At 40.5% G+C, this 24,909-nt stretch overlaps 1 protein-coding gene across 5 annotated transcripts in view; it reads right to left on the reverse strand.

The window, feature by feature from the left end:
* BICD1 (BICD cargo adaptor 1) overlaps positions 1–24,909 on the reverse strand; it is a 190,941-nt gene that overhangs the window by 80,923 nt on the left and 85,109 nt on the right. For all 5 annotated transcript variants that reach the window (XM_056341108.1, XM_056341112.1, XM_056341109.1 and 2 more), the window contains exon 2: positions 12,618–12,830. In XM_056341108.1, the coding sequence (XP_056197083.1) occupies positions 12,618–12,830 (213 nt within the window). The remainder of the gene's footprint in view (positions 1–12,617; positions 12,831–24,909) is intronic.

Genomic DNA, 24,909 nt, shown 5'->3' on the forward strand with positions numbered 1-24,909 from the left:
TTAGCCAAAACTCACAGTATCGCATCTGTGAACAGCATTGCCTTTGCATCCCATTTTCGTGACTAGGTATGAAGGGCTGATAGGAAGTGGCCCAATTTTAATCCACTTGACTCCGAAGCTGACACTGTAATGCCACAGCCATTCTTCACATATATTTCACAGCCAGCATCAGAAAAGCCATCCTGACCATTTAACTGAAGTGAAAATCAAGTATCTATGATGATGACTTCAAGGCATATTCAGCTGAAAGAGCCAACATACTGTGCTTCAGAAGGGAAGGAAAGGCTACACAGACAGAATGAGTGAGCAGCGAAGACAAAAATGGCATTCATATCTAGTCCTACCTATTTGATAGGGTTTTGGGAACAATAACGTCACAGAAGCAGACAAGCTCTGATTATGTATGAGCATCTGCACGTACACATCTAAAACATTTGCCAGCAAAAGTGCATTTCTTTCAATCCTGAGGCTTAAAAGTGGATTTGACCATTACAATGAAAGGGTGATAACACTGTCTGACCTCTTCCTGACTTGCTGCCCTCCTCCTGGATGCTGACTGGCACCGACTGTTGAGAAAAACTAAAAATAACCAGCTTGTTTCATGTATTGTACTAAGGGCAAAGGGAGAAAAAGAGGTGGCATATTTGAGTTTCTTGCTGTTCACCCTCCTGTCATCTTCCTTTTCTATTTTTCCCCCTGAGATAAAAGTTTGTTGCAGAAAGCACAATTAGCATGGATGATGGGAGCCAAGAACTTATTAACGCTTTCATACCAGTGCCAAACTGGTAATGAGTTTGACGTTTTGAGGCAGAAGGGGGAATTGAACTGGAGAACATACTCCACAGAGGACTATGCTTAAGGTTGGCATCACATTGCCACACAGAGCAGACATCAGTTTTGTAAGATGTAGGCTGAATGAATCCAAGTGAGAAGATACCAACATAGAGAACACAGAAATATAAACCCCAAAGATGGTTGCTTTTCTCATCGCTTTCAGGGTTTCATGGGTTTTGTTTCTATGCGGCTTCTTTCTTTTTATTTGTTTGGTGGGGTTTTTTGCCAAGGAAATTTTTACTACCTGCTGACTATCCACGTATTAGACATGTCATGGTCAGTCTCACTCTGACTACACCTCACAAATAATCCACTTCTGGGGCCAGGTCACCAGCAACAACACAAGCTCTGTGCCCTGGTAGCTAAGACACATTCCCGGGAAAAGGTAAATCCTATTTCCCAAAACTACCTAGTAAATTGTAGGAGAAGCCCTTACAAATAAGACAGTACTGAAAAGGACAAGAAAAAATACACTGAAAATAAATGTGGCTTTTGAACAAATGAGAGCAGATGCAGAAGCTCAGGTACCCTGGCTGGTAATTACTGTCCACCTGTGATCGGCACGCATGACTTTCTCTCAGGGTCCAAGTACTAATCACAGTATCATAAGAGATCATTAGGTTTTTCAGATTTGTTTGGTGAATTTCATCTCTGAATCAATTACTTCAGTCCTGCACTGCTTAATCACAAGCAACATCGAAGAAAGTTCAGGAAGAAGCAGGTTAGGAAAACAGGCCATAATGCATCCATATGTAGAGAACAGGAGAAAGTCAGCAAGAGAAGGTAAAGTCAGGCAGACCTACAACGCGTGCAGGGACTCCCAGGAGAAGAGAAATACGGCTGCACCGCCTGTGCACTGAGCACTGGGAATACATCAAGATTACTGTTCTCTAAGCCTGAGTCCTGAAGGCATAAAACATTCAGCAATTGCCACATTCTAACACTGAATGGCTGATAAGAACAGCATCAGTCTCTCAGAGAAACTTGTAACTTTTTTTTTTCTTTTTGAAATTAGAGACTGCTCAGGATATTTTAAAAAATCAGAGAGAATTAACTGGAACAGGGACAACAAACTTACTTTCATTTGTGGAATATTCTTAAACAGTGGTGCATGTCACTGAAACTTATGCTTTATTTGTTTATGTACTGAGAACTTCCAGAAAAAAATTTCTCCTCCTTGTTGTGTCTTTATCTGGAAGAGTGCTTAAGCTTTTGGACTTAAGCTTCAGAAAGTCTGGCATCCAGGGTTTTCTTCCTTCCTCACTTAATCCCAAGCAAATGAATGAAGTCACGAGGTACAAATCAACACAGCTCCTGGGCTCTTGCTCCTAAGAGTCCAGATCACATTGCAAGGATTCTTTAAAAACTGGCAACACAGCTAATCCTGCCACTGCCAAAAACTGTACTACTCCACACCACTTGAATAGACAAAAGCCCAAGTTATTCTTAACCAGCAAATTAATACTGAAAAGGGTGAGTCAGCACAAGCAGTTCTTAAAAGGGCTTCCTCTTCTAGAAAGAGAAGCATGCCAGCAAAGTTATGCATTTTAAAAAAGTAGAGGCTGCACAAACCCAACATTTTCTCAAGTTCTGAGAGCTGCTAGCCCAGCCTCCAAGCAGCCACTCAGAGGTGCATGGTACCTGAGAAACAGGGATGTAACATGACTATGCTTTCCCTGGCATCCCCTCCTAGCCGCCTGCATCAGGAGGCTGAGGAACTTTCTGAGCTGGGCCCTGCCTGGGTCTGGATCTTCAAGTACAAGCAGCACTGATGGCCCCATCCTCCGTGAAATTCACCTCACTCTTCTTTAAACCCAGGTATACCTCTGGGCTCCACAGCTGTCCTCTCAGCACATTCTCACGTGATACCTTGCACAGAGGGGTACATAAAGGGCTTTGAAACACTAGCTCGGCACAAATAAGGGGTCATTATTTCACAGATCTTATGTAAGAACAAGCACTGCCAGATCCGATTTGATTAATTACTGCCCAGAGATTACAAAGTGCAGCTGAAAGGGCACCCTCTTCATGTTCTATTTGAGGCCCTGCAAAGGACCCTTTCTAAAAGAAGGAGCTGGGAATTTGAGTATTTAACAAGGTGGCACACTGTATGCAACGGTCCCTTCATTACGCTCCATTATCCCACCTGGCCTTTTTTTGACCTCCCTACTGTCCATTGTTTGGCCGTTATTCACAGCAGAGCTAAACGCCTGAACCTTGCCAAAGAAAACTGTGTCATGCATGTGTCAGATCACAAGTTTGCATCCTAAGTCACTGTCCCCGGCTCATTAACAGGAAACATAACCAATCAAAGCTGCTTTGGCTAGCTTGCAGGTATATTTGAGGGCAGGAACAGCAAAACAAGGAGCTGAAGATTACACTGAAGAAAAAGTGCCACAACAAAATGTATTTATCCTGCATTCTTGACATCCCTATTCAATTCCAGTTAGTGCTTATGAGGAGTATGAGCTTGGAAAAACAATGATTTTATGAGCAGCTATAGAATTATAGCAATTTAGGGTTATAAACCATACTTCAGGAAATAAAAGAGTAAATCTTACCATGGCCACCTCTGGTTTCACTTGCAGGAGGGAACAATTTGTTGGCCAATGCATGAAACAAGAACCAGAAGAAAGCGTTTGGTGGTAACTAAGTAATAGATCAAGTTGAATGGCAGATTTATAATTAAATCTTTATCTGTTAATAAGGGTACTCAGAAGCAGTCTACAGGGGACAGGTCTTGCTGCCCATACACAAAGCTCTTGCTTTGACAGACAATATCAGGCTACCAGTATATCTATCCCTTTCACAGCATGAGGAGAGATTTGGTAGGATTGCTTTATTTTTCTGTCTCCAAGACAAAGAAAGCCATTTTGTTTCTTTTCAGAAAGAAAGTTCTGCAAACAGGGGAAAGTAAATACACAGAGCAGAGAAAACCATTTAACAAGCACCAGCATCTAACTCTACAAAATAACACCCTCACAAAACCACTGTAAAAAAACATGGAAATTGGTAATGGAAACAAAAACATGGAAAAAAACATGGAAATGGAAGTGTCAGCAAACACCCACTGATAACAACCTGCAGCGTTCTGTACCTTTCAGACTGCCTCATGCCGCAAAGCCAGGCTTTACGCTTCAGTGTGGCCTGCTGCTATTTCTTCCCATTGCAGCCCACGGCAGCCGCAGCCACCAGACCCATCTGTCCACTGCCTTCGCTCCTGCTAGGAGACATTCTACAGGGGACCTTGCGGTGGTGTGTGCCCCCCACCCCATCCTGACCTAACAATGAATGGCTGTATTTCAGCTCAAAGTGGATCTGGGGGCTCGACTTGAGCAGCACATCTATCTCATAAAACAGATAATGGATGTGATCTAACAAGCAGACAGACTGAGTGGTGCCCCGGGGGAGGCAGGGGCTCGTGGCCTGGTGTTGCTTCAGTGAAGGTCAGGAAGGTCCCCACATGACCCTAACCATGAATCTGTATCATAAATCTGGCTGTAGCAAATTCTGTAGCAGGGCCCAGCTGACCTTCCAGAACTAATACCTTGTTAAGGGCCAATCAGCACACAATAATTGACTTAGTCCCACCTCACCATGAGTATAAAATCCAACATTTTAGATATTTTTTATTATTATCATTATTTTTTTTACAATGAGAACTCTAACTGCTGGATGGGTTAACAAGCCTGTACCTCTCTCCTCCTCAAGCAGGGATGCCTCTTCGGTAAGACTTGTGTCTCTGGCTACACTGGATGTTACCCAGGATAGTCTTGTTAACAAAAGCGCTGAACCCTTAACTCAAGCTCGATTTTTCCAGTAAGTCCATTTATCAACAGCAATTCCGAACTTGTTATATCCATTGCCTTAATAAATCATCTATTTTTTTCAACTTTGTGAAATTGTTTCAGTGAAAGTCCTTAAACTGGGCTCTGACAGGCAAACATTGACTCTGATGAGTGGCTGTACATATAATCAATCCTTTAGAGTTAAAACCATTGACCAAGCCTGAGACTAGAACTGGAACTAGGCACACCTAGACTTCTCTCTGAGAAGTTTAGGAAGCAAGGGGATCCTTTCTGAACCTCGTGACTCAATGGGAGGGCTTCCCCCCCTGCCCCCAGCCACTCATTAGACTTTTATCATGACAGATCTCTTTTATAGGAACTACACCTTGCTTCACATCAGTCTGAAGTGAGCAGTTGTAAGCACTTGTAAAAGAAATAGTCACATTACTATGAACACAGTATGGATGGAAACTGTGTAAGTGTCAGGAATCAAAAACAGAACAAGGGTTAAAGGAGCAGCTTTGCAGTGATAGTGAAGGGCACCACTTGCAGTCAATCCAGTGGCCTTCACTTATAAACACACACTGTTGATTTTCCAGAGCCTGTGTGAAGAGGACAGTAATTCAGAGCAGGGACAGGGTCACTCTCCACCCTGTTCAGCCTAAAGTCCCCAGAGGTCCTGCAGCTCTCTCCAGTCTAGATAGAACACAGACAAGTGAGCAGCTTCCCAGGAAAAACACTGTTAACCGTTAACCTGCTTTTAAAGAGGTCCAGGTAAGACACAAGTATATACGGGAGTTTGGCTTGAAGCAGATCAGCAACATCTAACAAGTTTCCCATGTTACAGAACATTATGCTATTATATGATAATTAGGATTAGGGTCAATCTGAAAACCTTTCCTGAAAGCAAAAGGAAGCAATACATTTCTAGCAAACTTTTCAGCCTCTCAAGACAAAAAACCCCCACCCATTAGCACTACCAGCAAAATAGGGGAAAAAAATTTGAGAGGGTGGCTAGACAACCAGGAAGCTGGAAAACCTCCCTTCGGCAAGCTTTTCTAAAAACAGGAGGGAGAGAAGAAAAATACCTCCCAGTGGGCAAAGTAACAAATTTATATTCTAAGCCTAATTTAGAGCCGGTTCTAGCCAGTTGAAGGAAATTTCTAAAACAAAGGAATGTAAATATAGACAGTTAGACTGACGATGCTAATACTGCTATAAATTGTGATGAGAGAACCCTCCTGACAGGAGGAACAGTTCTGCTCTCTCTCTATCATGCCTTTGTTTCTAAGGCAGCTCTGACCCCCACAGTCATCTCACTGGGCTGCTGTGGCATCATTTTCCTACAGCTTCTTTTCAAAAAGCAGCGCTTGCAGGAAGGTACAGTAAGATGAAATCAGTATTACCAATGGCTGCTCTGAATACTTCACCATATCTCCTTACTCATTTTCCCTCTAGAAATGAAGCCATTGGTGCAAGTACCAGCATAATATTAGTGAGAAGATAAATACATTTATAATGCAGGCTTTATTTAATTAGCATAAATGCCCAAATAAACTTTTATTCTTCAGTAGATTGAGTGGGACGTCTGTTGATGCAGCCAGTGGAAAGCACAGAACACCACCACGAGGGAACAGGCAAGATCATGGAAGGATGCTGCACGCTTTGTTGCAGTCAATACTGCAGTTGCTCAAATCACTTCACTGTCTAGGATAATTGTCAAAGCACAATCACAGGTTCCCTATTCTATGCATGAAGGAAATTAGACAACTACGAGGGAAAGCAAGTTAGTAACACTGAAGAGGGTCCACTACTCTCCAAGAGAACTTTGTCACTGTGCCCAGGCCACTAAAAGGTGCTTCCTGCAGTACACGGTTCGTAGCAGTGATTCTTCTCCCAGACTTACCTTTTCCATGTTTCTTCAACACAGAGTTGGAGAAAACTGCTTCCTCATTTGGTAACCTGGAGCTGCCTCCCCAAAGAGCTCAGTAGCCTAGCCACTAGCCATGAGAGATCCAGGCAAAAGACCATGCTCTCTCTGAGGGATGGAGGCATTTTTTTCTGAGGGCTGTCACCTCACAGAGGAGAGACTGGGGTTCTGGTCTCTGCCCCAATTAATATTTAAGTATTTCTTATTAAACATTAATTGAAAGAGGGACTAGAGCTAGTTCCCTATTCCCAGCTGAGTGGCTTAGCCTTTAGGCTACAGCCATTCTTACAAGCATGCTCACTCTCGCCCTTCCTGACCCACAAAATTCTACCTATCCCTCAAAGTGAGCAGCTTCATCTGAAGGGATGAAGTGACTGCCAACTGACTGCTAGGGCACTTTCTTCAGAGGGAGAAATGGATTCATGACCCCTCAGGCAGAGAAGAAATTGGAGCCCCAAACCTTGCTACAATCACAGAACCAGAGAGTGGAAGGACATCACTAGGTGATGAGGTCAGCTAGGCAAACATCTCTCCTTGGAGGATCCTGGTACCTACAGCAGTGCTCAATATCCAGCAACAGTGTAGTAACAGACCTCAGCCCAAGCCAGAGGTGTTCCAGAATGTGTCTGTAAACAGACATTTTTACACGGGCAGAAAGTTTTACAGGTGCTAACTTAGGCATATAACAGCTGTAGGAGCTCCCAGGAGTAGGTGACAACTGAATGTATTAAGGATCTCAGGTTTAGACCTAACTACATGCTACATTAAACATGAAGCACTATGTACCCAAATCCTGTCACAGTCTAACCCCAGAGCAACAAAACAAGAACGTGAAACTGGCGTCTGTGCTGGTTAAGCCATGACAGGGCATTAACTAGTTCCAATTTAAACATTTTAGGATTTACCCTTATCCTAAATCTTCACATTGAATAATTATGATTTTTAAATAGGAAACAGCCATAGGAATTTTTTGAAGGTATATTTAGTATAGAAATACCAGTTCTTAATATTCTTTTTTTAGATAAAAGTCAACTTGAACACAATGCCTGTAAATTTTTCCCATTTCTCATGTATTTTCAGAATGCAGATGTGGCCACTTCGCATGAGGTTACATTTCTGAAATGGCCATAGCTAGCAAAAAAACTTCTAATTATTTACCCAGCACAAGTGCTCACACTTTGCATCATACATATGTTCCCCTCAAAAAACGTCCAAGCTATCACACCCATATATTTCCTGATTAGTGCAAAGTACAAGATCTTTGTACTGCTGAAATGAATAAAAATTTAGCTATTGATTTCAAGGGCAGCAGGGCTGCACAACTTCAAATCAGATTATATTTTTTTCCCTTGGTTTCAGCACATAATGCCTCACCAACCAGTATTTTTTCTGCCCTCATCCCTGCTTTTGCCCTCCAGAAGCCCAGGTGCATGCTGTTGCCATGGCCCATTAACAATCCCATCATATAAACCTCCCTGTTCATCTGTTATCTCCCAGACTGCAGGTACGCAGGTGCCGATTTCATTCTGCAATCCCAGCAGCTGCTGCAGTGACATTTAGTAGCATTGGCTAGCATAGGTTTTAACCCTTTGCATCCTGACTTAAGTCGTTCTTTCTCCTTTTCACTAGTCTTGTTTGGAATAAAGAGCTCACCCATCACCTGCCAGCCTCTTCAGATACAAAAGCATTCATCTACCCACCTCACACAACTAATCCTAATCTCATAACACCTACAAAACTCAAACTGTACTTTCATCTTTCATCTCCATTTTCTACAGTTTCACCTGCTTCCCTTCTTTGCTTCATGTTCTTTCCCCTCCAGCTGCCATCTGTTTTGAGTCAGATGCCCAGCCCCAAGACATCCAGCCTCCTCCTGAAGGAGGGGTACGATCTCATCACAAGAACTTTCTGCTCCAGCTTCTGAGCTGGGTCATCTGTGCTTGCTTAACCACTTCTGTCAGTTGTCAACCTCTCAAGCCAGTGATTTCATGTTCTTTATCCATCTATAAAGTGCTTACAGTTACCATAAGAAAAGACTTTTCAGTGGCACAAACGGAACAACCAGTCACCCATCTGCCAGTTGTAAGTAAACAGTGAAAAAAACAAACACCAGAGAATTAGAATATTATGGAAGATTGTATTTTTTAAATATGTTTTAGAAAGAGTATTTCTTTAGCATTTATAACAAAGGCAGGCAATTCATACGTGGTTGGAAAAAGTTAAATGAGCTAGTAACCATACTGATCTCTCCACACAGAGAGGCCATATACCACAAAATGTGTGCTGCATAACATACAGATTTTGTAAATCTGGTCTCTGACTGCTAAAAAAAAGATATCTGTGGCCTCAGTTTTAAGACCAGTGTATTTTTCGTTCAGATTACAGCAGTTTTAAAAATCACCAAATAACCTTCTATATCCCTGTATGAGGTGGGAGAAAAGAATAAAAAAAGAGCTTCCTACTTTCCAAAAATGTGTATTTTATTTAGTTAGTGATAGTTAATAACATCCCTATCCAAAACTCTAGGGATTTTTATTACATCAAAAATAATGCTGCTGATGTTTTACTCTTTTGATTATTTTAACATGAATCCAGGTGGCCATCTGTGTACAGATATTCCTGGTTCATCCTTCAGCATCAGGGTGAAACAAATACTCAAGTTCTTCAAAAACATGTCTTTTTCTAGTGATGAGCACTGAAATCTCTTTGTTTGCTTTCCTAGACTGAGGCATAATCTCCAGAGACCTGAGCCTTTTATAGCAAGAGGGATCCAATTCAACCTGCCCTGCAGATATCAGCTGTGACTGTATGACAGGTACTTGCAAAAAGGCATGAATTTTTAAACTTTGGGGCTATAGAATACCTGAGATCCCTAAAAGTCATCAGTATTCATGCGCATGTATTCTGATGGTTCACAAAATGCTCATACACATTCATATGACTATGGATTTCTGTGCAAATTCAGAAAGCAAAATGTATTTGGAAGAGAGCTCCCATTATAGACTAGAGAATGGAGAAGCACCAGCTGTGTTATTTAGGGTTACAGTACCAACAGGGGTCACTTTGTGAAACCTTAGCTATCAGTCTTCAGTATCATAAGGGACTGTGTGTCTGGATAAAGTACCATAAATTTCTTTCACCTATGCAAAAATGCTATTTCCAGAACCATACTGCAGTTTTATATTAAGTCTAAAGGTGAAAGGAGTGATTTTTTTTTTTTTTTTACTTAGTTCATAAGATGTCTTAGTTATGTTTAAAAAACAACAGTAAAGCATATTATCTTGCAGGAGTGGGAGGGGGTGGGCAGGGAGGGGAAGAGACAAGATACAGCCAGGTAACTTACATTCAGAATCTACATCACTCTGTACAGTTGCTCACATGAAAACCATCCTTGTTTCTTCCTTTTTTCTCTAACTAGATTTTCAAATATACTGCTTAAAGAGACAAATTACATTCTCACTGTATTTTTCAGTGAGATCTACCTGTGGCAGCTTCTAACAATTGTCTTTACCCCAAAATGTACCAGACATTTCATTTTTCCCCCCACCTTAATGATTGTCAAGATTCACAGTAAGCTATGCCTGCATTTTCCTATTAGCAGCACCCAGAACCAAGCAAAGTTCATAAACACTTACAGTAGAAGGACATCTCACTTCTGCAGGCACTTGGACATGGCAGCCATGGGATTTGTGTGTTTGGACCAAGGTATACTGAGCTGGGTACAAGGGTCAGACTTTTTGAGCTCAAGGTGAAAAATCAGTGTAATTCAGTGTGACAAGATACGCAAGAGCCCGAGGTAGGTGTCAATTACCTCTACCTCTTATTATACTCAGGTAATTAATCATAATAGTGTGTGGTGTAAGCTTGGTAATGAACTGCCTGCACTAATCCCATTTATGTTTAAATAGTAGTTCCACAAAATAAAAGTTCAACATAGCCATGGACTTTATACCCAGGGTCCACCATCATCTTAATAATAACAATCAGTTTACTAGCCTTATTTTTATTGAAGTAAAATCCTTTCATTGCACTTTTAACTACTAGGGCTTGTTTCTATTTAGTATTACAATAGGAAATAATTGCAGCTGGTCTTACACTAGGGGTTACTATTATCTTCAAAGAAATGAGGACAATCAATATTGTAGGGAGGACAGGTACTGAAACTGCCTCCTGAATAACTTACAGATCAATAATCATGACAGACAGTGGAAGGGAGATTTGCATTTGAAGGAATCCCAAGGAGACCCCAGAGGAAAGAATCTAGTACCAAGACAAAAACGTGTATTTTCTAACCTGGTTGTTCATTTGTGACTGAACCCCAGGTCATCAGGACCTGCAGGCTTTAACCAAAGATTTTAAAAGAAAGATTTTAGGATGAATATATATAAACTTGGGAGTTTGGGGGTCTTTTTTTTTTTTAACCATCACAACAGCAGTTATAATCACATATCTGAATTGGAACTTGTGAGTAAATAGCATCAATTTACTTCTTACTGCAACCTGATTTGTATTATGGGCAAGTCCAGTGCAACCATTAAATAAGAATGTTCAGTGGGAGTAAAGGGCCCAGTTCCAGGGAGACCATGTCCCCAGGGGTTTCTGTAGGTTAAAAGGATGCCATTCCACTCAGCTGCAGAAAACATAATATTCTTTGTTAATTTGCTAAAGTCACGCAAAAGAATCACTTTCCAAGATCACCTCTTCCCACAGCTGGACAGTAGGGAAGGAGGGAAGACGGGTTATTTCCAAGCGCTGCCTTACTGAATATAGTTGCTCTGCTTAGAAAACTGAATCCATGGAAATTTGTAGGAGAAGACTGGTATGAACAAGGTATGAATGTATGTGTGAAAGCACTAGAAGAAATAGCAGAAGGATAAAAGACAAATGTGCATTGAAGGCACCTCGATGAACAGGCCATCAAGATCATAGTAGACCCATGTGCAACTTCTCAGACTCCCAGACTGCAAAAACAGCCAACACCCAGGGAAGGATACTAGAGAGCAATGAATAGATCAGCAGTGTCACACAGGGACACACAGGAGCAGGATGAGCAGAAAAGACAGAAGTTTTTGATAACCATCATCTCCTTAGGGACAAAAAAGGCACGTCTGAAATGAACACACAGTCACAAATCTATGAGAAACCCAGGACAGGTGATGAGAACTTGATAGTCGGTATTCCTTACCCTCCATTTCACTGTAATTAATGCTGGCCAGTGTGGTGGGACACACACATCTTCAGGAGTCTAAGGTGTTTGTGTCTAAGAGTCTAAGAAAGCGAGCAAGAAAAAATTTGCTAGCAAAGCTGAAGGGAAGTGTCACCTTCCTTTTATGTATGGTCTTGTGTTGAGCCTTGCTACATCACTTGTGCAAACTAACCAACAATATAGAAAGAATAAACTAGAAAAATTATATCAGTTGTCAACTAATTGGGATATAGAAACAATAGTAAAAAACCTTCTGTCTAAAACTCCAGATTTCATGGGAAAAAAAGACAAGTTCTTAAATATTACTAAATTCTCCACTTAAATTAATCAATAACCACTGTGTCCCGTATTTCCAGCAACTACATTTGGCTTCTTTACTATGGCCCATTTTCTAAATACGAGCATGCGTATGAATTTTGCTTTAGAGTAGAAGAAAACTGGTGAAAGCTTCATCAAATTCTTGCTAATCCAGAATACCTGAGAAATCATGTGAATGTTGAGAAAGAGAAGAGTTGCATGAATATCTGAAGTGTGCAGAAAATGTGCTTATGTAAAATCCACTTATACATAGGTGTTATAAAATACAATGCAAAATGCTGAGTGCTTCAGAAATTATAGCTTCCTGAATTAGGTCTTATTATATTTGTAGGGGGTTTTATTGTTGTTCAACAATAATCTTTAAAGTTATATTTTTTTCCTTTCTAAATTGCAGCCCTTTCAGGTCAGGTGGATTCTCGGATGATCACAGACTGGTAGGTGAGCATTTTTACTTCTTGTAGTATTTTCATGACTCAGAACCATGCCATCCATGATACTCCAAGAAAATTCAGCCCTTTGCTCCCAGCACACCCCCATTTACCTCTTTCAAGTCTTGAACAATAGCCGTGAGTCTCTCATTCTCTGCCTGAACATTGGTGACCACCGCTCGGCTCTGCTTCAGCTCATTCTGCATCTCCAAAATCTTCCCAAGGTAATAAGCTTCTTTTGATGCAGATTCCTGCAGGAGGGTCTCTTCACGTGTTTCACCATCTTCAGCCACTTTGCGGTGAATCGAGAAGGATTGTCCAAATGCCTGCAAGAGGAAAACAGTGCACAGTATAAAACTACTGAAGCCCTAGAAAAATTATCAACAATAATGAGCAGCTGCATAGCCAGCGGGAATGAAATAGATCTGTGAGTCCCAAATTTTGACCCAATAAATACTGCCTTAACAGCTGAGGGCCACCATCTCATTTAGCTGAAATGAAGCATCTTGAAGCTGTTCTCATTTGCAGTATGGATTTATGGCCCCTATCCAGGCGACCTCCACTGAGATCAAGATGGTGTTCTGCTAACTAGCCATTAATTAGCACCAGTATTTAACTCTCCTGCAGGAGGCCGGTTGATAAATCGTCAATTCCTTTCTTCTTTAGTTCTACAAAATAAACGTGTGGTTTGTTTTGTTTTAAAGAGCATAAATAGCTGACAAATCATTCCAAATTGCCTTCTATTTGCAACAATCTTTTATTACAGGAGCTGATGTTATGGTATGGAAAAAAGCTCCCATAACTTGAGAAAAAGATAAATGAGCCAAGTACAAGCAGTGACCACCTACAGTGCTGGTAAGCTAAACAGAGTTTGACAGCCCCTTCATTTCGTTTGTACTCAGTGTTTTCTGCTTCTGCTGAAAAGAAACAGTATTTATGTAATTCAATAAGTTTCTAAATATATAGGCAAATTTCCAGTGATTCTCTTCCTCTTGTTACTAGCTTGGAGTGGTCAGTTTAGTAAGGCAGTATTTCTCAGTGGCAATTTCTGGTGTTATTTTGGACAGCTGTGAAGCAACCTGGAAGAAAGCAAAGTACAAGGCATGACAGTAGAAGTAAAGAAGGTATCATTTAGCTGTGAAAGACAGAGAAAAGCCTGCAATAATTTAATTACCTAAAAATAGTAACACAAAATAACACATAAATAAGAAGAGTAATAAAATATACAAAGTAAGATAAAAGCAAAGCTTGTTTTGCTTTTTTGGTGGGTTTTTTTTTAGTATTATTATTATTATTCCCTTTAAAACCAGACATTTGGTTGAAAATGACATGTTCTAATTCTGGAAAAAAGCCAAAAGAAGGCCTTTAATGTTAAGAATATTTAGCCTAACACAGGCAAAAGCTCTCTCATATATCTTAATTCAAAGAAAGTGTTTGAGAGACCATGATTTTTAATTTTTTTCCCCCCCAACATAGGAGAGAAAGATGTAAGTTGTGGTAATATATGTTCTTTCAGTGGGTTATCCTCCTCAAAATCCTAATCTCTGCGCAGTTCTGTGAAACCAAAGTAGAGTATACATTTGTACCCACTGTAAGCAGAGGCCTACTTTGCCTTCTCATCGGTAAGAGCTACTTGCCAAATGAAATCCATTGTTTTACTGCCACTATTTATAGCCTTTCAGAACACATTCGAAGTTTTTCTGGCATTAGAACTGAAGCAGTCCCTTAGAAACTTCAAAGCAAAACCCTGTTCAAAAACTTTTTAGCTTTTAAGTCTACTTCACTTAGAGAATCCTGTGAACTCAGCATTAAAGGATTCTAAAAATATTCAATAATGTATTAACCCAGCTGTCTTCTTAAAAGATCTCAAGTTACTGAAATAGCAAGCATCAGCAACTTGCCAAATAGGATTTTCCAAATAACAAGAAATTCAATGTAATGAAACTGTTAAGCACCGATTCAGTCACTATATCTATCAATCTAAGACAACTGTTTCAGGAACACTGCTAATAAATACTATTTTACTCTCCATACTTATATCCAATGGCTCACTCTTCCTAAATTGAGACTGAGCAAAAAGTGCCAGTCTATTAAAGACCCTACAAGACAAATGTAAACACTGCATATCCGGGGGGGGGGGGGGGGGGGGGGGGGGGGGGGGGGGGGGGGCAAATCAGAACACAATGGAACAGCAGGTCAGACTGACAGGGCCGAAGAAGCTCATGAAGACATGGGAGCTGGAGCGCTCTCTGCTAGAGAGCAATAGTTCAAGTGCTATGGGTAAATACCTGCACACAGTGTCAGTGCCCTTCCAGGTGCATAATGTATTTTTCTCACACGTACTTTGAAGGTGCATTTTGGCATGCGTGATGTTTGAGAACAGCCAAGAACATAAAATTTGGGGAGGGTACATAGTATAACAGAAAGTTACTGTATACTTAACATTTCCCTGTAACTATAACTACAGAAAACGTCAGAGAAAATAATTTAAAAGTTTTTTCCTATGAAACCAAATTTGAACGTTATTGCATTCAATTCAAACCTTATTCAATTTCTTTCTTAAACTACTATCAATACATTAAAAATCAAAGGAAGAAAAGAAAGGAAGCATAGTTCTCTTTCTATATTGATGGAAATTATGCAGATCCATGAAATAAGGAGAGGAACACAAGAAATCTTTTAATTAAAAAGCAAGCCCAAAAGTCCTATATTTCATGGTCTGTATAGAACACCAAAAAGCTTAAACCTTCAAGACACACTCACTTAAGGCCTTCTATGAGATGAATCACTTTTAAATTAAGCTATATATTAATATTTTTCAGCTGGTAGCCAAATATTTGTTCTATTTTGATATTATGTTTTAATAATTTGCTTAATATGTTTACTTATTTATAAAACCTTATAACCTTGCTATGATATATTATTTTTTCCATTAACTGTGCTCACTGATTTCACTGAAGCAATCCCTACAGTAGCAAAAGTTAGACCCTGAAAAACTTTCCAGGTCAACTAACTGTAACAGGTGAAACCATTATCTTCCAACCTTTACCGGATTCCAGGCCTGGACGTGACAATATGCCTCACACCACTGCTTCACACAAACACCACGCTCAGCCAACAGCATGAATGGGCTGCAGCCTGGGAGAGCTGGAACAGCCCACTTCAACCTTCACAATTACCTCCTGAACGTGTTGGACAGTAAAGAGTCAAAAGGTCCCCAGGAGCTGAGAAATCCTTAATAGTGAAAGCCAGCAATGGATGAGATACAAACTGGAGGAGCATTTGGCACAGAGGCATTCCCATGTGAGACCTGGATGCAGTTGGCATTGGGTATGCAAGGAAAAAGCAGATGAAGCTCAAAACATGAGAAGGCGGCAACCTGGATCACAAACCAAAGAAAGTTCACTTGCATTTGGGTCAAATGTTGGATACAAACTGGTTTGCTGAACATATCTTAGGGTATTGTAGATGGGAAAATACCAGCCTGCTGTGGAAGTCTGATGGGGCAAATAGCTTTCCTTTGACACTGTGTGACACCAAGGGAGAGGAAGAAGTACCATGCAAATGCAGAGCAGATGTTCTGTGTTCACCATTGAAGAGGGTACTGATATTGTGGTCAGATACTTATACTGGAGATACATAGTTTGGCTCCTGGACAGATGCTGTTGCTGCTTAGAAGTACTGTCACCTGTATTAGTACCAAACCAGCTTCTCCCCAAACCACAGGTGATGCCAGGATGGCAAAAGCAGAGCTAGGCTTCTCCCATGCTATTCCATCTTTTCAACTAGATTAGGACAAGAACCTCAACATGGAGTTCTCTGACCTAGCCATGAAGAAGTAACTGCAGAAGCAAAGCACTGTGGCTGTAACTGCAAGAAGAGCAGCCAATTCATTCACTTGTGTTGCTTCTATGATAGTATTTTGGATGGGTGCCGTAGCATGTCTTGCAGATGTATTAGTTACCACATTTCTTTTCAGTATGGTGCTGCCTTGCTTGGTATGGCTACTCATTATAAAAACCTAGAAATCACTGCTGGTCCCTTGGCACCTCTTAGTTTCAGCAATCACACTGAAGAACTTTTCTGACAAAGCACATCATCTTCCCAGTTCAAGTTGGGACTCAGAGGGGGCTATATAGCCCTTTATGGCTTCTACTGCCTTGAAAAAAAACCCTCCTAGGCTATGCACAATATCTTACATCAGCTACAAAGACTGAGATACATTTACTGTTTTGACGAAGACTGTCCTAACCGCAACCAGTCTGAATTTCACTGTATCCTAGTCCCATCACTTCTCTCAAGACTTTGCTTGAAAGGATGCTCTTGACTGAGTTAGGAGATTCTTCTTTTGTAAATTTGTCATAAAGGCTGAGCAACAAGATGCCATTATATGTTGTATATATTCTAAGACCTGAGAATTGTATAACAGTACCAAGACGTTTTAAGTGTGTCTTAGAATTCAGACTTTGAGAATGATAAAATAATGATGAGTACCTGTTTGAGCACATGATAAAGGATGGCAACAGTGGGCACACGAGGTCAGTCTGATTATGGAGAAAGGCATAACTTTTGAGGAAAAGGCCATTTGCCACTCAAAGAACCCCAGATAGAAATTCCAGTGTCAGAAGCAAACCAGTATGAAAGAAATAATGCAGTTAATACAAGAGGCACGGATTTGTAAAAAAGCAATAGATAAACATGACTGTTCCAAGCAACATATGCAAGAATATTTATATGACAAATATATATAAACAGCAATAGCAAGCTAATGTGCAAGTAACATGAAATGATGTCTGTAAAATTAAAATTGTATTTAGCACTTAAAAGAAAAAAGGGAAAAAGAGAAGCTAAATGTCTGATTTAGGTGTGGAAAGCGGCACATATGCAAAAGAACAACTGAAAACACAAGTAGGTGATGAAGGATACTATTTCTATGTTTGAGTCTTATTGTTACTATACCACCTCCTGGGGCAGGAATTCTCCAGCATTAACATAGAAATCCAGTCTTCTAGTCTGTGATGATTAATAGGCAATAAAAAATTACCTGACTGCTATCAGGATGAGCAGGCAGCCTACCTTTATGGCTTTGACACTTAATGTAGTTTTTCCGATGCATAATGCAACAGCACTGAACCTGTTGAAATTATTATCTATTGCAGCTGCTAACTTGCTGCAAAGCAAAATGTATTATGTATTAGTTACCTCCACATACCTACAAAATCAGGGAAACCAGTTTGGGATTATCCAAGAGGGTAGTATATTTCCCAGGCAATTGTCAGTATGGCACCAGAGACAAAAATCTGTGCTAGAGATGCATAACTGGAGTTAATGCCAGGGACAGATTTTATTTTGTGGCATAGCTTGAATGCCCACTGATCACCAAGTATTCCCTCAGCCACTTGCAGATCTGTCTCTCTCAGATAAGAGGTGGGGGTTTGTTTTTTTTAAAGCTTACTACTTTAATTTCCGCCCCCCCTCCCCCCCCCCCCCTTTCACGATTCATTAACCAAGGCTCAGGATTCTCTGACATTTTTCTGCTAAGGAGGAATCAGTGGCAGGCACAGGTCTGTGAATAAATCCCCTGTAGGCAAGCCTGAGCAGTTGAGTGGGCCCTAGCCCTTCCCTCAACACCAGCTGGTACAAAACTCTCCCCTTCCCCTACAATGTGATGTGGCTCCAATTAGACACATTGTTTGCTTAGCTTGCCTCCAGTCTTTCACACCCTGCTTACCTGAATGCTTTTGAAATCAACCTGCACATAGCATTTTCTTTGCTAGTAAATCCAAGCCAGCATTCAGCCTAACTCCGAGTCTCTCTCTCCATGGCCTTCCTTACAGATCCAGGGTTTGGTTCTCATCACTCGGCTGTTTGCCATTCCCTGCTCCCTCACACTTGGAGCACACAGATTGTCCAGGGTCTTGGACAAAGACTGTATTTTATTCTTGAAGCACACAGGAGGTACCACCAAGCCTAAACTCAACTGGTGTTTCCTGGCAGCGTTGCAGTGCAACAGCAAACAAAACACCCTTGCAGAAGTGACTGGTAGGGTCCAATTATATCTGTTTTTTTACAAAGTGGGAAAGTTTTATGCCTCTAAAATTAATTTATAATTTAGACTAAATCTTTATGTAGTTGACATGATCTCCTGATGTTCATTAAAGACAGCAGAGAGACGTCAATAGATTTCCTTTTGGAACCCAGTACTGAAGTGATTGAAGTCTTCAAATGTGAATAATAGGCACATTGCAACCAAAATACAGACAAATGCATGCTTAATGATGACAGAAGAAAAAAAAATAATAGGTAACATGTGGATAGTGCATGCAAGAAGGACAGTCCGTACAGGGAAGCAGACTGAAAACTCAAAACCAGATTAAGAACACAGCCTGAATCAGCATGGGCACACCAGCAAGAAAACAAGACCATGAACTTCTGGGTTGACAGGGTAGCTGAAAACAGCTTGTGGTTTTACAGCTACAGAAATGTCCCATTTGTCTGAGTCCTCCTGTGTTTGTGAAAGCAGGATGCTGAACTCTCCTACAGAGAGGCAAATGATAAAAGATGCTCAGTCCCATCACCAATTCCTTTTTCAGCTCAGACAGCAAACAAGGTTCCTAGACTTAACCAGTTCCCCAGTCAAAAGGTATATGAGATAACGGATCAAAATTCTGTTGTACCCAAGCAACTGTCTAAACACTGGTCATTTCATAATTTCCAGACTCAAGATGATCAGTTTTATGCTCCATGCCACACAACATGAATAGGATTTTGTGTTTGTGTGTCTTTGGGGTTTTTTTTCTTTTTTTAATGTAACAACATGCGTTTTACTTCATATGCCCCATCCTGGAGAAAAAAAACTCTTTAATGTTTTGAACGCTGTTTGAAGCAAGCTGACAAACTGGGGTTTCCTTTTTTCTTAAATGATGGAAGTTGAACTTTAAAGAACAGTTGTTTTCAATTCATGCTTTGCTACCAACACTTGATATGGCCTTAAATAAATTGTTCCTCAACTTCACATTTGAAAAAATTTAGAGGACAGTAACTGCTACACAGTGGAAAGGACTGTTAACGATACACCCATTCATGATCTGAGACACAATACACTATAGTCATGAGCACAGTACAGGTAGGCAACTATGATAAATCCATAAATCTTACCTGAAGAAGCTATTTTATTACCTCCAAAGGCAAAAAGCATTTATTTCCAAATATCAGCTTAATCAACTCAATTAAATAATAATGTAAATGCTGCTACAATGGTCGTCATGTTAAGTTAATATCTGCATGAAGGATTTAACTTGCAAAAAAACCTTACAAGCCAACATGCTGGAGGTTTTATCCATGCCAGAAATACTGAGGAGATCAGATACATGGAAAACATAAGTAATACCACCACTGTTTATAGATGCAGAACAGTTGAACAAACGTCAACAATTCAGTATTTTCCCCAGGGAAGCTTTGGATAAAGGTGTGCACAGTGTGGACATCTTCTGTTTGTTCTCAGAAGATCTCTACAGTGTCTACAGGTCTGTTGAAATTCATATATCAGATGCTAATCAGCAAAACCTTCAGAAAGTATTGGGGGAAACAAGCATTTACATTCAACTCAGCTACAGGCACTGCCGTGCTTCTGCAGTCCCAGTGCATGCTGTGCTGATTTCAATCAATATGCCACAGCATCAGGCCTTAGGCAACCATGCTGCTTTTTTATAATTAAGGAACAAAAATATTCCTAAATGTGATAGTTAGGAAATATTTAAAGAGCAAAAGAAGAAAGCACAACTATGAAAATGAACGTTCTATAATAACCTCCATTGTTCATCAGCAATCCAGTAAAAGGGAGAGCGAACAAGAATTTCCATTTAATTGCCTTTAACAGCACTCTAGATGAGGATTTAAATTCCCCATCCTGAGCATTCCCTCCAGGCACAGAAAACACTAGAAAGGGGAAGCCTGTAACAAAGAGCACCACTTATCTACAACACAACTAATTAGGCTCGTGCTGGTAATTTTAAAGCAGCTTTGTTCAAAATTAATATGGCCAATAATTAAATTATTTCTATAAACAAAATAATTCACACATTATTAATGAAACATAAGGTGGCTTAAAAAATTTGCGTTGATGTCTATATTGGTGCTTGTATGAGTTTGCACTATTGTCAGGCCAACCTCCAGCTATTACAAAATTCTAATTAAAGCCAAAAGAAGCACTAGCGGAACAAAAATGGAAGACTCAAAGATTGATTTTTTTTTTTTTTTAATCAAAATATGTCTAAGTACAAGATGGATCATGTCTTCCTTGAAGGCTGTGTTACCTTTGCAGTAAACAGCAAAATCCCATGTTTAACTGAAACATGATAGTTTATTCTTTTTTCCTTTTTTTTTTCCACTTTTCTGACTGATTCTTTTTTCTGTTTGTCTAGCTATGAAATGGCAGAGAGAACTTCAATTCCTTCTCCTGTGCCTGCTTGAATAAAGCTGCAAAGAATGTGTGCCAAAATCCAGTTCTTTAAAAAGTTGTTAGCTTGCCAGGGCATTCTATTTTTTTTTTCTATTTTCAGATATTTCTATTCTAATTTCAGATTAGCTCCCCGTATATAAACTCACATTCCATAGCAAGACCACGATTATAGCACATTTTAGGAGTGGTCTAAGCAAAGTCATGTTGAACAATGCAAACAACCCATGAAGTACACCAACTGCCTTTTATATTGCTGCTACTACTTTTGCTTCAAGTTTCAATCAGTATTGCGTAGGGAAAGATTATTTGCAGCTGCAAAAGCACAACAAAGGTAAGGAAGCAAAGAATCTTATCACAGCAAGTTAGGACTATCCCAGAGCAGCATATAAGGAAGCAGAGGCTGCACGCCCAGAATGGCTCTTCTAGAAGAGAAGGGAGGAAATAAGGAGTAGGGACACAACCATGTCCTAGATACAGATGCACACCAATCAGTGAAGCTGGATGGAGCAAGGAAAGGAAAAGCTGCTCCTTAGAAGATAATGCTCTTTGCACCTTAAAGTAAAAAAACCAGCAGAGAAATCTTGTATCAGTGTCTGCTGCAGATGCAAGGAGTGTGTCTCGATACAGATTAAAAAAATGAATGGAAAACTGTAATTTTATTGTCATAATATTAAGTTTGTGCCAACTTTCAAGTACGTTCATACAACTTCAAAAAAAATATTGTTATTTTCCCACACCATCCCTGAAGAACAAAGCTACTTATACACCTGTAGGTTACCCGCTTACTGAATCACCCGAAAGCTTTAAACTAGCTGTGCCTCGCTTTAGGAGAGATTTTGACGTTTGGTCTCAAATTTAGAAGGAAATAGTATTCCTCTGCTGCAAACAACTTAGATGTATTTACGTATATCATGGAAGCAACAGAACATCTCTATTTTATTTAGATAAACTTTTAATGTTTTGTACTATTTTCATTCCATTAAAAAAAGGAGGGATCTAAACCTATGTATTCCATGGTAAGTGGCAGTGTCTTTGCCAAGCAGCAAAATGAAAGATTTTCTTCTCTAAGAACAGGAAACTCCTCCTCTTGAATGAGAAAACAAATACTACAGGTACAATCTTGTCTTCAAAGGGCTGTAAAATGTCACCCTTGGGCAGAAGTTGTTATGCTCAGAATACTTTGTCATACAAACAAAAGAACTAAAAGCTAAAGTTTAGGGCATTTCTGCTCTTCACATTTTCAGAGAAGGAAAAAAAAAAAACTATCTCCTTTGAGGTATTATTTGGATCCACAGGAAAGTCTCAAATAATTAAAGCAGCAGTATCTTATCCTTGAACGGATATTTAGAGACAAGCACAAAGCCTTGCTCTACCCTTCTTTGTGTTTCTCAAGCTTTTTCAAAATACGCCCTTATGGCTTGTCTTCCTCAATGAGTCACAGCTAGATGGGGTCCCCAAATGCAGGGGAAGAAGAGAACTCGCTACTGTCAGCATGCTCAGAGGCAAAACACCAACACCCCAATCCTCATAATGCTACTTTTCCCAACAAATTTCAATCCTCTCTGAACCTTTTCATGAACCTCTCAAGAGACAGGTTTCTATAGTTTTTGTAAATGAAACTGGCATAGAGAGGGGGTTTATTTGTCTCTCAAAAAGCAGCCATCTCTTTTGGTGCCTTTCCCCTCTCCTCAACAGGCTGAGCATAACAGCTCCATTTGGAAAATACTGAACTGGCTGTGACTAGTTCTTTATTATCCTGCTGGTAATGACCCAAGCATACCACCCGGCAGAGCTAACTGCATTCAGATGGGCTTTCCAGGAGATCTACTCCCAGCACGCACAGTGGTTCATGCTACAGGGCCATCCAGCAGCAGGCTGCTCAGGGAAGTAAGAGCCAAAGCTGACCAAAGAGCTGCAGAAGGCTCTGGCACTCCTGAGTGATCAACTAGTAAGTTAAAAGCACACTGTTAAATGCAAAGCAACACATAGGAATAGGAGCGGACCTAACTCTACAGGCATGGCAACGGGCCCTATTTAAGGCTCATTGTCAATAGCCCTGCAAAACAAGCAGCCCAGGAGCAGCAGTGGTCAGGAAGGCAAAGAGAATTTCATTGCTGGGGGTGCCTGAAAGGTTTCCTAGAGAAGAAACCTCTATATGTCTACAACTGACCTCAGCTGGAGCGAGAACTGACTTTTGGATTAATCCCAATGTTCACTGATGCTTGGAGCCTGAGGCTTCTCATGCTGAAGTACATGCTTTACTACCTGGATTAAGGTAGGTCAAAGGCTAAGATGTTTGGGGATCTGGAGCACATGGCATACAAGGAGAGGCTGAAGGAACGGGGTTTGTTCAGCACAAGTGGGAAAGGTTAAGGAAAGGGAGACCTACTCGCATTTTTCTGTTGTCTGGAGAGGGATAGAAAAGACAGAGCCCAACCCTTCTCAGAGGTGCACAGAGAAAGGGCAGGAGGCGAGAGTCACAACCTGAAACAGAGGAAAGTCCCACAAGACAAAGGGGAATTCATGCCGATAGTAGCACAGCACCAAAAGAAGTGCCCAGAGTGGCTGCGTGTTCTCCATCCTTGGAGAATTTCAAAACTCGTCTGGAACAAGACCCTGAGCAACACCTGACCGAGCTTTAAGCAGGGGATAGACAAGGTCATCTTCAGGAACACCTTCCAAACTAAACCACACTTCTCATGGACCGAGCAGTTGAAAGAGCTATGACTCATGGTTGGCCATTTTCTTAGGTATCTTCAACACCAGTCTAAAACTGAAGACAACCAAAAGCAAGATCGTTATGGTTTTACCGTAATAAACAAATCTGATTATTTAAATGACACATAGACACAGGAAATGTCAACACCAGGAGAGCTGATTTCAAGTCATAAAAATCAGTCCCCAAGGGGCTCAGTCTGAGCCAAAGTCATAGTAACTAGACAAGAGGTAACTCAGGTTTGTCGCAGCCAGGGCAGTAAAAGATCTTCTAAACTGCTAAAATCCACAAACAACTATACTTACAGAATACATGTTCCTTGTATACCCCGCTAAAGTAGTCATGCTTATTAGGTTTACAGTCTTAATTTGTCTGTCATCACTTATATTTCTGTTCTCTGCAGTTCTTTATGTGAATTGTCAGCACAGCAGTTCTGCCTACTGCCTAGGTGGTTAATAAGAACAGACTTCCTCCTTGTGACCACACATGACAACGTCACCATGGCACGTGGCATCCAGGGTTGGGCTTAGCATGAGTAGCTTGGACAAACAGAGTGCAAGGAAAGAGCTCTGCATTCCAGTCCCTAGAGCTGAAGTATTTAAGTTTTGGGGAGGCAGGTGGGGCACAGATTAGCTTTTAGAAAAATAATTTGTAAACCAATGGTTTAAAAGGAAAAAGAAAGACGATTCAGAGACTTCTGCTGCTCTGGGCATTTATAAAGCTTTCTAAAAATTTAAGTTGGAAAAATCTCTAAATAAAAGCATGCCCTTCAGAAGAAGAGGCCAAAATTACAGACCTCTCATTTATTTTCAAAGGAAGGTTTAATTAGAGTGTTTCTAGCCACAGATTTACCATGGGGAACTTTATGCTTCCATTAGCGTTGATCAATGCAGCATACACTGCTGTTTCATACAATGCTATTGCAGCTGGATGCTTACTGCAAGTGTTAGATAATCTCATGCCTCCAGAGCAAGTGAGATTTTAAGGCATATGGTGGTAGTGATAATCACGTTACAGTAACAACAGCTTGCCTACTTAATACAAAAAAAAGTAAGACTTGAAGAATGGGATTGCCATAAATTGCCCCCACTGTAATCCTTAGGGAGCTTTAATTCATTTTGTACAGGCTAAGAAAAAAAATGCCCAAAACACCCAACAAAAAAACCTGCTCATTTATTCAACCAAAGACAGTGACAAAAGGAGTTTGGTGTATGCTGCTGACCAGCAG

Source organism: Falco biarmicus, chromosome 5 (genome assembly GCF_023638135.1).
Source record: "Falco biarmicus isolate bFalBia1 chromosome 5, bFalBia1.pri, whole genome shotgun sequence".
In the NCBI taxonomy this organism is placed as follows: Eukaryota; Metazoa; Chordata; class Aves; order Falconiformes; family Falconidae; genus Falco; species Falco biarmicus.